The 14,090-nt window shown below is 37.4% G+C and overlaps 1 protein-coding gene across 2 annotated transcripts in view; it reads left to right on the forward strand.

Moving 5' to 3' along the window:
* Window positions 1-13,856, forward strand: part of LOC306860649 (protein kinase C and casein kinase substrate in neurons protein 1-like) — a 44,355-nt gene extending 30,499 nt beyond the window's left edge. For both annotated transcript variants that reach the window (XM_079402459.1, XM_079402458.1), the window contains exons 2-10: window positions 1,420-1,540; window positions 5,025-5,181; window positions 5,364-5,599; window positions 6,334-6,477; window positions 7,339-7,514; window positions 7,802-7,922; window positions 9,078-9,193; window positions 10,071-10,273; window positions 10,386-13,856. In XM_079402459.1, coding sequence (XP_079258585.1) covers window positions 1,481-1,540; window positions 5,025-5,181; window positions 5,364-5,599; window positions 6,334-6,477; window positions 7,339-7,514; window positions 7,802-7,922; window positions 9,078-9,193; window positions 10,071-10,273; window positions 10,386-10,495 — 1,323 coding nt within the window. In that variant the 5' untranslated portion in view covers window positions 1,420-1,480 and the 3' untranslated portion in view covers window positions 10,496-13,856. The remainder of the gene's footprint in view (window positions 1-1,419; window positions 1,541-5,024; window positions 5,182-5,363; window positions 5,600-6,333; window positions 6,478-7,338; window positions 7,515-7,801; window positions 7,923-9,077; window positions 9,194-10,070; window positions 10,274-10,385) is intronic.
* Window positions 13,857-14,090: the final 234 nt, after the last annotated feature.

The following is a 14,090-nucleotide window of genomic DNA, read 5'->3' on the forward strand; positions in this document are numbered from 1 at the left end:
GTTAGTCAATACATCAAATAACTCTATTTTAAAGCATGAGAATATTAATAATATATAACATAATTATTTAAAATGTACTTTAAAGAAAACATCATTACAAAGTGCTTTATTTAATATTATATAAGCAAGTTTTTTTTTCTTTTAACATTTGAAGTACACTAAAAGTGCAATACAATGAAGCACACTTCTTTTTTTTACAAGGCATCTAGTTGACATGTTACAAAGTTACTTACTATTAGTAGAATGTCTAAAGTGGACTATCGGAATAAAGTGTTACCAAAAAAAATCATCTCTAAGTCAAGGTTTCTAAAAGTCTTTGTCTGATTTGTCGATAAACTCAAAATGAACACTGTTGAAGCTCATCACATGATTATATTATGATGTAGTTAGCACTGCATTGTTCATTTTTTGTTCATGTATAAAAACCAGGGTGCAAAACAAAAGCGTGATTCTTTAGCTCTTTCACCCAGTTAATGCTGTTTAATCCAGTGGAACCATCCTAACGGAGGTGGAACCTTCTAATTGGCAGATTTGCAGTGCAGCAACTCAGCAAACATGAATAGAGCTCAACACGCTAGACTTCACACACAATAGAATTACCAGCCCGATCTCACGGCAATTCGTACATATTTTACGAGGTGGCTAATTCGTACGAATTCGTACGACCTCACTCGTACAAATTCATACGATTTTTGCTTAATCGTACGTATTTTACGAGGTGGCTAATTCGTATGAATTTGTACGAATGACCTACACCTAACCCCGCCCCTAAACCTTACCGTCACTGGGGTTTAGACAAATCGTACTAAATCGTACGAGTGAGGTCGTACGAATTCGTACGAATTAGCCACCTCGTAAAATACGTACGAATTGCCGTGAGATAGCGTTGGAATTACAGACAAAAATAGTTCATTTGTATACCGTCTTTAAACTTGATACAGTGCATATTTGTTTTGCCTTATGCATGCATTCGTATCATGTCCTACTGTTAAACTGAAGAAGCATCACGTGGCCTAAGTAAGAACAGACTCTCAAACCAGCATGTGTCAGTGTCAGCTGCTCTCAAATGCTCCGGAATTCACTTTTCTGGACCGTTTTTGACCTTTAATCAACTGGTTTGTTGGTTAATTTACTGAATGTATGAAGTCAGTTCTCTTCTAGTTCAAACAATGTCATAGCAGAGTGTAGAAAATCACATTGGACATATTCTACTATTGTATGATTATCACAAAGTTTCAGTGCTTCTTTCTTGATTTCGGAGATGATATCTAGCATTTTAGCTAGATGTTTTGGGAGATATTTTACTTGAAAATTCTGCTTTTCCAACTCATTTTGCCAACTGCTTTGATATTTTGTTCTTTAATGCTATACCATTCATACATTTATTTTTTAAAGTTGTCTCTCTCTCTCTCTCTTTAGTGCTTGAGGAAGTCCGCTTTTCTGCAGACGTGTTCAGTCGTGCTTTGCATCACCCAGCACCATGTCTGGCTCTTACGATGAATCCGCCGTTGCTGATGAGGCCATGGACAGCTTTTGGGAGGTACAAAGACCACCATTTCCTTCCTCTAAATGCTACACTGCTAAGTTATTCAGCCGGTCATCAATAGTTGTGCTGTGTTTTAGCCAGCTATGGTTGGAAAACAGGAGGATTCTGTGTTTGCAGTATCAGAATCTGCCAGAATGCTCACAATGAGCTCTATTTAGACGACACTGTCGGCCCCTGTGATGTTGCCAGAGCCCTTCACATCATCCTTTGTGACGCTCTGGCAACCAATACAGTCTTAACATCACGTCAGTATTATGTCAAAGTAATCGCATATTCAATCAGTGCTCAGACAGTGATGCAGACCTAATTTTTGTTTGTTGTTGAGCAGTTTGTAAGTAGATACTCCAGCACAAGGTCTATTGAGCTCCAGAGCAGCACCTACATCCTGACGTTGGATGTGCCAGTTTTTGATGGTGAATAAAGAGCCCTGTCAGCGTGTGCTACTATGTGTTTTTATTGACAGGCTGATATGACTCATCAGAGCTTGTGTGAAGGTCAGTGTTGAATATGAGATAAAACGCTGTAGTAAAACCTGCCTATGGAGATCTGTACTATAAAGGTGGTTCAGAATGGAATACTGCACTGTGAAATGTAACAAGTTGACTTGACCAAGAAAAAAACTAAAGAAACCAACTGCCTTAAAGGGGGTATGAGAGGTCATTGTACTATAAAAACAGCCTGTAAGTTTCAGAACTCAAAACGTTCTCAGTCTAAAAATGCACGTAGTGTAAATAACAAGAGGCGAACGCGAAACCAAATGATAAAGATGCTCCGAAGAGAACAATACGCTGTGCAGTGAGTGCCAAGCTGTGGGAAAACAGTCCTTGCATTGCCTTCTTTCTGATCTTTATTCTGAAATGTATTTTTAATGAAGATCCAGACCGTGTCAGTAAGAACTTGGTCCTTTGTTCCCTTCATTTTATCGCGGATTCAGTTACAAACAAGGCACAATTTGATGCAGGATTTGCTGTGCTGAATATATTGGATCCGACAGTAATGTCGCAACACACAAGTGTGAGTAATTGTTTTTATTATGTGATCTCTATTACTTTGTCTGTTAAACAGATCGTTTGATATGAGTATTTATATGTTTTTAACCTAAATCAGAACAGTGTCCATCTATGAGGAATGTATTTTACAATTTTACATAGGTACAGTAGGTAACCAGAAAACAGTATGTGTTCATTTGACAACCAATTAATGCAGCCATCTAAGAGATATATTAAATTAAATCAAAATATCAGTTATTAAAAACTTCAGTACTTATTCAGCCACAAGTATGCTAACTCCCAGAGTGCAGCAGAAATAAATTGCTTTATTATTTTCTGACTTGGTTTGTCAGTATTGTTACAGTTTTAGTAATCTTCTTTGTAATGTTCAAAGTCAAATTGTTGAAATGTATCATAGCTGTGTTTTGCAGGTTGAATGTTGACACAATTAAAAAAAAAAGGAAAGGGAAGTGGTGTGTGGCCATGTATGGTGACCCATACTCTGAATTAGTGCTCTGCATGTAACCCATCCAAGTGCACACACAGTAGTGAACATACACCCGGAGCAGTGGGCAGCCAATGCTGCGGCGCCCGGGGAGCAGTTGGGGGTTCGGTGCCTTGCTCAAGGGTCTCACCTCAGTCGTGGTATTGAGGGTGGAGAGAGTGTTGGTTATCCACTCCCCCCACCTACAATCCCTGCCGGACCTGAGACTCAAACCTACAGCCTTCGGGTTACAAGTCCAACTCTCTATCCACTAGGCCTCCTATTTAAGTTTAAGGCCTATTGAAAGTTTAAGGTCACTTGCAAGATATTGTCACACTTTTTGGGGATTACATCAATTGCCAATAATAGTGTGATGTACAATTAAAAAATATTAAGATTTTTATGACACAGGGTTTTTATGCTATAGCTTTATATTACTACAGTAGACATGGATTAGCTAATAATCTAGTTTGAATACAGATTATTTTAAAAAGCTATTTATTAATATTAGGATACTTAATACACATCCTTTGAAAGCACATTTAACTGTGATTTATTATAACACCAGAGAACTGGAAGGAAGAGATTTATTATACATTAACATATAACAAGTTTCAAGTTCAAACAGAACATTAATCACCATAAGGGTGAATTAATGCGTAAAACAAAACCATTTAGGCAAACATCAATTTGTGATGTAATTAAGTTGTATTGACTATTTAACAACATTCTGACTTTTAAAAAGGAATGAGTGGAACTAAAGAGGAAGATAACTGCAATTACAAGATTGTTCTGCCGCATAAAAACTTTTTTCCTTGACAAAATGTTCACTCATACAATTTATCTTAAGATTGAGTAACAAAGGCATAGTACACAAATAGTACAAATGAGCAATGAACTGTTAAACATAAAATAAAGTTGACAAAAAATGAACAGTCAGATTTTACAGCGAGCTAACTGTAGCTAACCCTGCACCTTGAGCAATATATGTCAATATCTTTCAGCATTTTGACAATATTCAATCAGTTAAAAGGCAGTCAAATAATCAGTGTTGTTTATAAAATCCAGCTGACATAACTGCAGTAAGGCTACAATGACACATTGTGTTTTTCATCCCTTTAAACCCATCTCTTTAAAACTCAAATCCTTACTGAGCTTTCCTGGACGTGTGTGTGTGTGTGTGTGTTTGTGGTTATGATGTCATTGTTAGTGCAGTGAAGCCAGGATTAGAGCTCCAGGAGCACATGGACAAAGCTGTGGCAGTCATTGCGTAACTTCACATGCAGGAGAATGAGTCCCTTCCCCCTCTTATCACCCGCACTCATTCCTCTGCTCTTTCTTATGCCACCTGCAGGCACCAGAGAGAAGGGAACACTATATGGCCTTCGATATGAATAACCAACCGGTGCTATTTTTTTGTGGTATCAAGTATTTTGGGGAAAATGTATATTATATTATAGTGTATATTCAGTTATTATCTTGTCTTGTGAAATATATTGTTCAAGTTTGGGGTCAGTTTTTTTTTTTTTTCCAGAAAGGGCACACTGATCAAAAGTCATAGAACAAAATAAAAAAAATAATGTTACAGAAGATTTCTTTTTCAAATAAATGAACTTTCTGAGAATACTGAAGATATCTATCACAGTTTCCACAAAAATATTCGGCAACACAACTGTTTTCAACATTGGTAATAATAATACATTTTTCTTGTGTGGCAAAACAGTATATTAGAATGATTTCTGAAGGATCATGTGAGTAACGATGCTGAAAATGCCATCTTTACATGAATAAATCACATTTGAAAATTAATTACACAGTATTACTGTTTACTGTAAGAGTGTATGTATGTATCTGTTACGTCAAACAGCTTCAACATAGTAGTACTAAATGCAATTTTCATAGTATCATCTTGCAGATTCTACATGGGTTATGTAAACCTTTGAGCAGAATTGTATATTAAGTTATACGATGTTATGTTTAATATGATGTCTTCCACTTGGCTTAGGTGGGAAATTATAAGCGTGCTGTCAAGAGAATTGACGACGGCCATCGACTCTGCAATGATCTTATGAACTGCCTTCAGGAACGTGCCAAGATTGAGAAGTCCTACAGCCAGCAGCTCACTGAATGGTCCAAAAGATGGAGGCAGCTGATCGAGAAAGGTCCGTCAGAGAAATCTGAAGCTTCTTTCATCCTCTCCAGTTATTTTAAATTTTCAGAACTGTTATTGGAAAAAGCCAACTGTGGCGTAAATCATGCCAATAAAATAGTTGTCTCAGTAAATATACTGGCATGGCTGTGGATATGTCTGGTTTTATTTATACGTGTGCGTTTGTGTGGCCAGGGCCTCAGTATGGGTCTGTGGAGCGGGCCTGGTTAGCTATGATGACAGAGTCCGATAAGGTGAGTGAACTTCATCAAGAGGTGAAGAACGGGCTGATGAACGAGGACATTGAGAAGGTGAAGAACTGGCAGAAAGACTCGTACCACAGACAGATGATGGGTGGCTTCAAGGAAACCAAAGAGGCAGAAGAGGGCTTCAAGAAAGCCCAGAAACCCTGGGCGAAGAAGCTCAAAGAGGTACAAATAAAACGATTTTAATGATGTAAATTCTGTGTTGACGTACCTTAATGTCACTATTTAGGCATTTGAATAATTTAAATGCATATTAAATATGCATACAGTCTGAAATACAGCTGATGTATTATGCTTACAAGACTTTATAGCAATGGTACTCAAACATGATCTTTCATTATTTACTCACTCTTTCCAACCCCATATGACATTAAAAAAAGCAGGAATAATAAAGCTCAAAAGGAAAAATTAAATTTAAAATTTAAACACTTCAATTTCATAATTCACTAACCCAAATTTCAAATGTCATAATTCACTGATCATCTTTATTGAATCAGTTACTTGTGAACAAATCATCCAGACCAGTTTTGTGAACTGGTTCAACTGATTAATTGAAAAGATTAGATTGAAAATAACTTGTATTTTTTCTCTCAAACATTACAACTAGAACATGAACAAGTAATGGAGAGCTATAGGCTGATAGCTGGATTTTCAGTAAATCGGGCTGTTCCTCACATAAATCTATTATTTATTTTTTTATAAGACTTGGTATATAGCGCATAAATTCAGATGGTCTACTTTTATTATAAATGTATACATCATTTTTGCATTTAAAGCCTGGAAGAGCATTGTAGTGTCCTCAGATGTAACAACTTGTCAGTTTAACTAACCATTCTCTAAGCTTCATCCATTCAGTTGCAGTACTGGGGTTAGTTAAAGTGTGGCATTTCTGGCTGCAGATGGAGACGGCAAAGAAGAACTATCACATGGCATGTAAAGAGGAGAAACTGGCTGCAGCCCGTGAGGCAGATGCATCTGTCACTCCTGACCAGCAGAAGAAACTCCACGAGAAGACAGAGAAATGCAAACAGGACGTGCAGAAGGTGCGAAAAATAAAGAAACATTATGGCAAAAATAAACATTTAAAATGACTATTCACTCAAAGTATACTTGACTTTTCCATGTTCCTCATCAGTGTTGTGTTGAATATTGAATGTGATTCAACCCTAGGTTACAGCCATGCAGATATTGCAGTATTCCTTTTATACAACCATTCAATGAAGAGGAAATATTGAGTAAAGTTTCAGTCAGGTTTTGGCCATGTTAGGTAATATATTTTGTCTTAGCCAAAAATATTTCCAAATGAGAGCTCACGTTTTCGAAACAAAGCAAAGCACAGACTGGATGTATTGTGAGTGGAGTGGAACGGCAGCAACTTAACCAACCGCTCCAGATCCACTCCAGGTTTTTCATTTCCTGCGCGATCCTGAATTTCTGACACAATCAAACACATTTGGCCTAATGCATGCCACATGAGCATGCCTTTTCAAAACCTGCGCTTTCTTGTTGTAATACTGAAAAAAAAAAAATGCTTTTAATTTGTTTGCTTGTGTACATATAACAATTCTACCTTCTGCAACAAATAAAGACATAATATTCATATTGGAAAATAAGTGCTGGATTTGGAGCACATCTCCGCTGAGAGACATTAACCTTCAGTATCTTATATCACTCTCACAACTATGAGCCATTAAAACGAGTGAGGACTTTTATGTGAAGTGTTATTACATTTAAAGATATAACAATCACTTTCGCCCTCTATTGAATTATTGCATTACAGTCCTGGAGGATGAAAGTCGGAAATATAATGGTCTTGATTTATTAATGTGTGGATACATAAAGACAATTTTTTAAAACATCGATTTTGATGAGGCTGTGTCTCATGTTGTGTGTTTGTGCTGCAGGCGAAGGAGAAGTACGAGAAGTCTCTGGATGAGTTGTCGAAGTGTACACCGCAGTACATGGAGTCCATGGAGCAGGTGTTTGACCAATGCCAGCAGCACGAGGTCAAACGACTGACCTTCCTCAAAGAGGTTCTCCTGGACATCAAACGACACCTAAACCTCACCGAGAACCAAAAGTCAGTGTAAACCCCAGAACCAGTGTGTCTGTGCTGAGCCACACAGATATTAGTTTGTACTTTTGCTGAGATATGCATAAGACATGAACACAGCATTCTTTTGAGTCTTCAATTAATTGATTAATTTTTGAGTTCAGCTCATTGACTTGTGATCCGGTCACAGTGATTAACAATTAACTGGAGTGAAAGCAATAGTTGTCTAGTTTACTTTTAGTCTAGTTCAGCTGTATTTGTCAGAGCTTACTGCTAAGTCTGTGTTTTCTGTGCTTTTGTTTTCCATGTTCTAGCTATGCGTCAGTGTACCGTGAGTTTGAACGCACCATTCTGGCTGCCAACACACAGGAGGATCTCAAGTGGTTCAGTAATAATCACGGACCTGGCATGCATATGAACTGGCCCCAGTTTGAGGTACACAGCTTAATGAACATATACACATTTAACAGGTTTTAAAGGGGTCATATGACGTTGCTAATAAGAACAATATTTTGTGTACTTGGTGTAATGCAATGTGTTTATGTGGTTTAAAGTTTAAAAAACAAATTATTTTCCACATACTGTACATTATTGTTGCTCCTCTATGCCCCGCCTTTCTATAATTACTGATTATAATGATTTAGACTGTCTTTCCACGCGTCGCGTTGCATCGTGCCGTGTAAACATTACCATGTCTGCATTTGTGATCGGAGAAACAACAAGCATCGGAGAAACAACAAGCACTACTCTACACTGATCAAAAGTCGCGTTTGAATCGTCAGTAGCAGAAATGTACTTACAGGCTGTGAGTCTGAAGCGCTAGACTGTCCTTGCAAAGTTGGAATTGCCCCACTTTATAGAAACAGCCTTTGTGCAAGCCAGCGTTGTAGGATACTCTTCCAGGTTTAGAAAATAGTGCTCCGTAAAATGCGCCACACACACTCAAATATTTGCGTTGTACTGTTCTGGAACAGTGTTGTAAATACGACTTAACCACTGATTTCTAGTTGTGTCCTCTTTTGGAAGCCCAAACAAAGTAGTTTCGCTTTCACAGTGTCTCCAGGATATGGTGCCGGCGGCAGCAATAATACTACAGCGAGAATAAAAATCCCCTTTCTTTGCGTAAACATTTGGGCGGTGTTATGTAAATCTCCCCACACCATGACGTAGACACGTGGGGGCGTGTTTAAATGAGCCGTTTAAGGGGGGCGTGGTCAAGTCTTAACTTTTATAAAGAATATCTATTTGGGTTTGAGACTTTAGTTTTTGCAACTTCAGGGATCTTATCTATGCATGAACAGTTTGTAACACTCCAAAGAGAAAGGACAACTTGAAATCGCATCATATGACCCCTTTAACAGTCTTATGCCCTTTTCAGGTTTCTTGTTTTATTATAAAGGTTAGGGAGCCCAGGGCTAGTTGTCACGTCAATGTTGTCACAAGCTTTAAAATCCCAGTTAAGTCAAAGGGTTAAGTTTATAATTGTATAAATTCTTCCCTCTAGAAGTTGTTTTTCTTAAACCTTATTTAAAACCGTTTTAAATTACATTTCCCCCCCAAGCTATATATTTCTGAATCTGTTCTTTTCAGGAATATAATCCAGAAGCCACCAATGCTGTTGCCAAGAGAGAAAAGAAGAAGCCAGATGGAGTCGCTCCTGCTACTCCGAGCACAGAGCATGCAGGTCAACCAGGAGACCGTGGCAGGTCAGGCATCATCTCTGCCTTCCCTGTTCTTCTCCTTTCTTTTATCTGCAGTGCAATACCCTTTTCTCTTTTTAGAGGTTGATTTCTGTCTTCTTCACTCTTAAAAAAAAAGATTCTTTGAAGTCCTTTGAAGTTCAACAGAGAACTCTCGTCTTATCAAGAGTTATTTCTGCCTGTACAGGGTTCTTGAGTTGACTATATCATTCTTTAGAGAATGAAAAGATGTAGATGTCATTGGGGCTGAGTGTTATAAAAATATATCTCAGTATGTTCAGTTGTTGCACAATATTCAGTCGCAGTACTTATTTGTTTTTTAGCCTTTATTTGTATAGGACAGTTAATTGATAGGAAGCAAAGTAGGAGTATTGACAATCCCAGTACTTCTGTAATGTTACTGAAATGGCTTAAAAGGCTTTTTCTGCTTCAAACAGAGGATGCATGACAATTTTATTTGTAATTTTAGCACATATTTTATGCACACCCTGTGGTAATTAAATATCAATCAATCAATCAATCAATTATTATTTCTTAATTGGTAGGGGTTACACTGGACTCTTAATATGAAAAGTCTTAAGGGACAGACTAAGAAGCACATAAAAATGACTGCAGTGTTCAAAGTATTACTTAATTTTACATGAGATCTCCAGTGAAATCATCATGAATGTATATTGTGACTACTCAATATCATTCAGCCCCAGAGCATGCATTATTGATTGATTGAAATATGATGCACATACTGCCGGTGGCTTCTGAATAACAAGAGTTTAAAAGGTTCTGTTGGCATCTGACTGTAAAACTAATCTGAAGCTTTACAAGCACACAAACCAAGGTGCTGTTCTTCCGTGTTAACAGCATGTGTCCCCTTGTCTTTGACTAGTGTAAGCAGCTATGATAAGAACCAGGCGTACTCCACAGAATGGTCGGATGATGAGCAGCCCGCAGGGTGCTCGGGGAGCGAGACGAATGGCGGTGCGAACTCTTTCGAGGATGACTCGAGCAGCAGAGGAGGAGGAGGAGTGCGAGTGCGAGCGCTCTATGACTATGAAGGGCAAGAGCAGGATGAGCTAAGCTTCAAAGCAGGTAAAGCGGAAAGGAAAATAAAGTATTTATACTGAATGTCCTCCATACACCACATGATTGTTTTGACTTCACATATGGCAGATATGTCAGTTATAATCTGCATCACTCACAGGTGATGAATTAACAAAGATTGAAGAGGAAGATGACCAGGGCTGGTGCAGAGGCCGTCTGGACAGTGGCCAGACAGGCTTATACCCAGCCAATTACGTTGAGGAAATCTGATCACCTGACTGGAGGACAGCACACCTTTGGAGGCAGCTCAGATTGTCCGATGTAACGACATGTCAAACGCCAGAGACTTAATATGAACGACTTTCCCTGAAGATGTGCAATGCAGTCTTGTTTAAAATCAAAAAAATTCTTAGTAAAGCTAGCCACACTGTATATATTGATCTTATCTGGGAGGCGGGGAAGAGTTTGCGCACTACTAATATCTATTTCCAAATATTTTAAAAGCATATACATACGTACAAACAAGCAGATATGAACAAATAAGTGACCCATCAGTTATGCAAGTGCAGGCTACACATTATTGGTGCAGATTACATGTTATTTGAAATTATATTTGAGACATTAGTATAATATCCAACTGAACAGATATTCACGTGGCCACTCTGCTGTATTTTAGTACAAAGTTCATCTAATGGAGTCAGTGTGCAGTTACTGGGTACTCCTCCAGTGTCACGTGTTAAACAGAATATGACTCACAACGGCTATTGGGTTTTCCTCTTATTCTCACCATCAGTCCATGCTTCGTTGTGCTGATTGTTATATTAGATATCGTTCTCTTGATGTCTGTGTCTGTATGCATAGCAGCATGTGCTATGGAGCATGTAGCCCTTGATTCCTCAGGCCATCTGTAAAGTATGCAATTCCCACAGTGACCACAGAGGGCAGCAGACTCATGTCAACATCACACCAGGAAGTGGTGGAAAATCTCAGGCTATGTTCAGAACAGAATACTACCCTAACAGTAGTATGGATACTGCTAACTATTTTTAAAGATGGTATGTGAAACAGTATGCATTATATATGTATGCAGCATGTAGGACTTAGTCAGGGTGGTGCCATATTTAATTTTTGACAGGAACGAAATCGAAGCTGCGAGGGACTGAACTGCAGTGTGTTCAGTGGATTGTAATGTTGTTTAACAACATATGGATTCTTCAGCTGAGGAAACATCTTTATGAAAAATATTCTTTGTTTTGAAAGTTGCGATTTGTCGTAAAAACACATGATTTAGGACCTTTATACAGTCTGTGCCATTGTAAAGACTGTAAATCTCTCCCTCACAGCCTCGTTTTCATCCATGTTGAATTCAACATGGCTTCTAACCTGACTAAGATCTATTATTGTATGCAAGTGGAATCCAGGTATCATCACACAATACAATTGTCTTGAAATTGAATTGAATAGTGTGAAAATCTCTCATTATTTGAATCCAAAATGGATTTTTTAAACAAGAATTATTTTTATTCATCACACATCACATCATGGGATCTACATTAGGTTGTAAATAAACAAAATCATCTGGGTATTCCATGCACTGAACTCAGTATGCATACTAACTACTGCATAGTATGTAAGCATGATGTTCTGAACATAGCCACAGTTGTCCAAATGGCTGATCGTTGATCTCAAGTTTGTAAAATTCATGTGTTGTTTTTAGTTACTCCAAGAAGGTCTTGTATAAGCATTTGGCATCCATTCATGCTCACCTCTTGATACCAAATCAAGGTTCTTCAGATGGACATGAATGTTTCCTGTGCATGATTTGGGCTACTTATGCACAGCACATTGAACAGTGAATAAGTGAATTTCACACCTGGAACACCACATGCATCACAAGTTCAGAAGTTACTGGTATCAATATTCACAACTGATCAAATGAATCCCTGTAGTTTCATGGCCTGTTAACTAACACGCTTTGGTTTCGCATCAAGACTATTGTTTAAAACACATAAAAAATATTTTAAATTCTGAAATACTAACTAAATAAATGTTGACACATGGTGCCAAACTATGATTTGCAGGTAATATATTGTACAGTGGGGCAAAAAGTATTTGGAAAAATGAAAAATATCATAATTTACTCTCCCTAAAGTTATATAGGAGTTTCTTTCTTCTGTCGAATGCAAAAGAATATAAAGAATGTTGGTAACCAAACAGTTGCTAGTAGTTATTGACTTCCGTGAAATTCAGTAGTTAAATGCAACTTCAAAATTGATTCTTTAGTGCTCAACAGAAGAAAAATTCATACAGATTTGGAACAACTTGAGAGTGAGTAAATGATGACAGTTTAAAATTAACCTATCCCTCTAAACCACTCATTGCATTGCATTGGATTACAAAATATCTCACGACTTAATGCGTTTGACAGAAAGATAGCACAAGCACACTTTTCAAGAAAAAATAAAATAAAAATCACAAAGCAATTTTAGGTTTGAAATGCAGGATGCAGAATTTTAAAATGTTTATTGTCTAAGCTATTCATACAGTTTTAAGTGTACATCAAGTGTCCAAATACCTTTTGGGACCTTTATATTTTTATTCCTCTCACAGCTGAACTCTGTATGACGGTAAGCCACGGTTTTGATAATGCAGGTAGTGTTCCTCACATGCCTGTTTTTCCAGATTGCATTACTGAAAACATACATTTGTGGAGTTGTGCATCGTTCATGGAGTTTCAGTGTGGGACCAAAAAGAATAATGAAACAAGATGTGACATAAGAGGGAAGACCCCCAGCAGCTTTGTGATTTGTCTAAAACTGTTCAGTCTAGAAAAAAATGAACGTGCAATTTTAAAATATTCTGTAACATGTACACAAAAAGAAGAATGGAAAGGTACACGTGTCGGGGTTGTATCGGGGAGTATCCTCTTTAATATATTCAGTGTGTATGAATTGTGTTTATGTATAGAAAATAAAAATGTAGTGTTATAATTGTAAATGTTGGGTAACAAAAGAACAATACTTTGAAAAAAAAAACAACAACACTGTAATGCTCTATAGGTACCATATTGTATTAATTTGATTTTGACTGCAATGAAATCACTATGTACCATACCTGTATAAACGCGTGTGGGTCCACGCCGTCATATTTGTATATGATGATGTAATTTATTAAGATTATATTCTACTGTAACTGTACAACTGTGTTGAGTAGAAACAAACACCTAAGTTGAGACAGTAAAGAGCCGTGTAATGTAAATGCTATTTTTAATGTTGATTTGTACTTTATGCAAAGGAAGGGATGAAGGTTTATGTTGTGAACATTTCTCTTGCAATGTAGAGAAGACGTGTGTGTATGTTCATAGTTAGTTGATGTAAATCGACCTCCTTGCTGGTGTAGTGCCTCCTCATCCATAACATAATGTTCATTTATATATGCATAAAGTTAATAACGATGAACATGATGATCAAAATAATGTTGAAAACCTGATTTAAAGTTTTTGTGCTGATGTTAATATTGCAATATTAGTTTGGAAGGAGAAAACATGTCCATTGAGAAAAAAATTGTGTGCGCCATTTTTTGTGAGCTTGTCACATTGAGAAGTTGAAAGTCTGAAGTTTCTTCTTTTACCACATATTTCGCATGCTTTCATTTTTTTTTTTTTTTTACCAATTCATTTGGTAAGGTTCACACTATAAGGTTCACATTTGTGTAATTAGAAAATACTGTACAACATTAATCAAGTCAAGTCAAGTGCTTTATACAATACAGATTGTGTCAAAGCAGCTTTACAGTTTTAAAGTGTCATGACCCCCCCCCCCCCCCAATAAAACACAGACCTACAACACAATCATTACACAGACAA

This window comes from Barbus barbus (assembly GCF_936440315.1).
Source record: "Barbus barbus genome assembly, chromosome: 41".
Taxonomy (NCBI): Eukaryota; Metazoa; Chordata; class Actinopteri; order Cypriniformes; family Cyprinidae; genus Barbus; species Barbus barbus.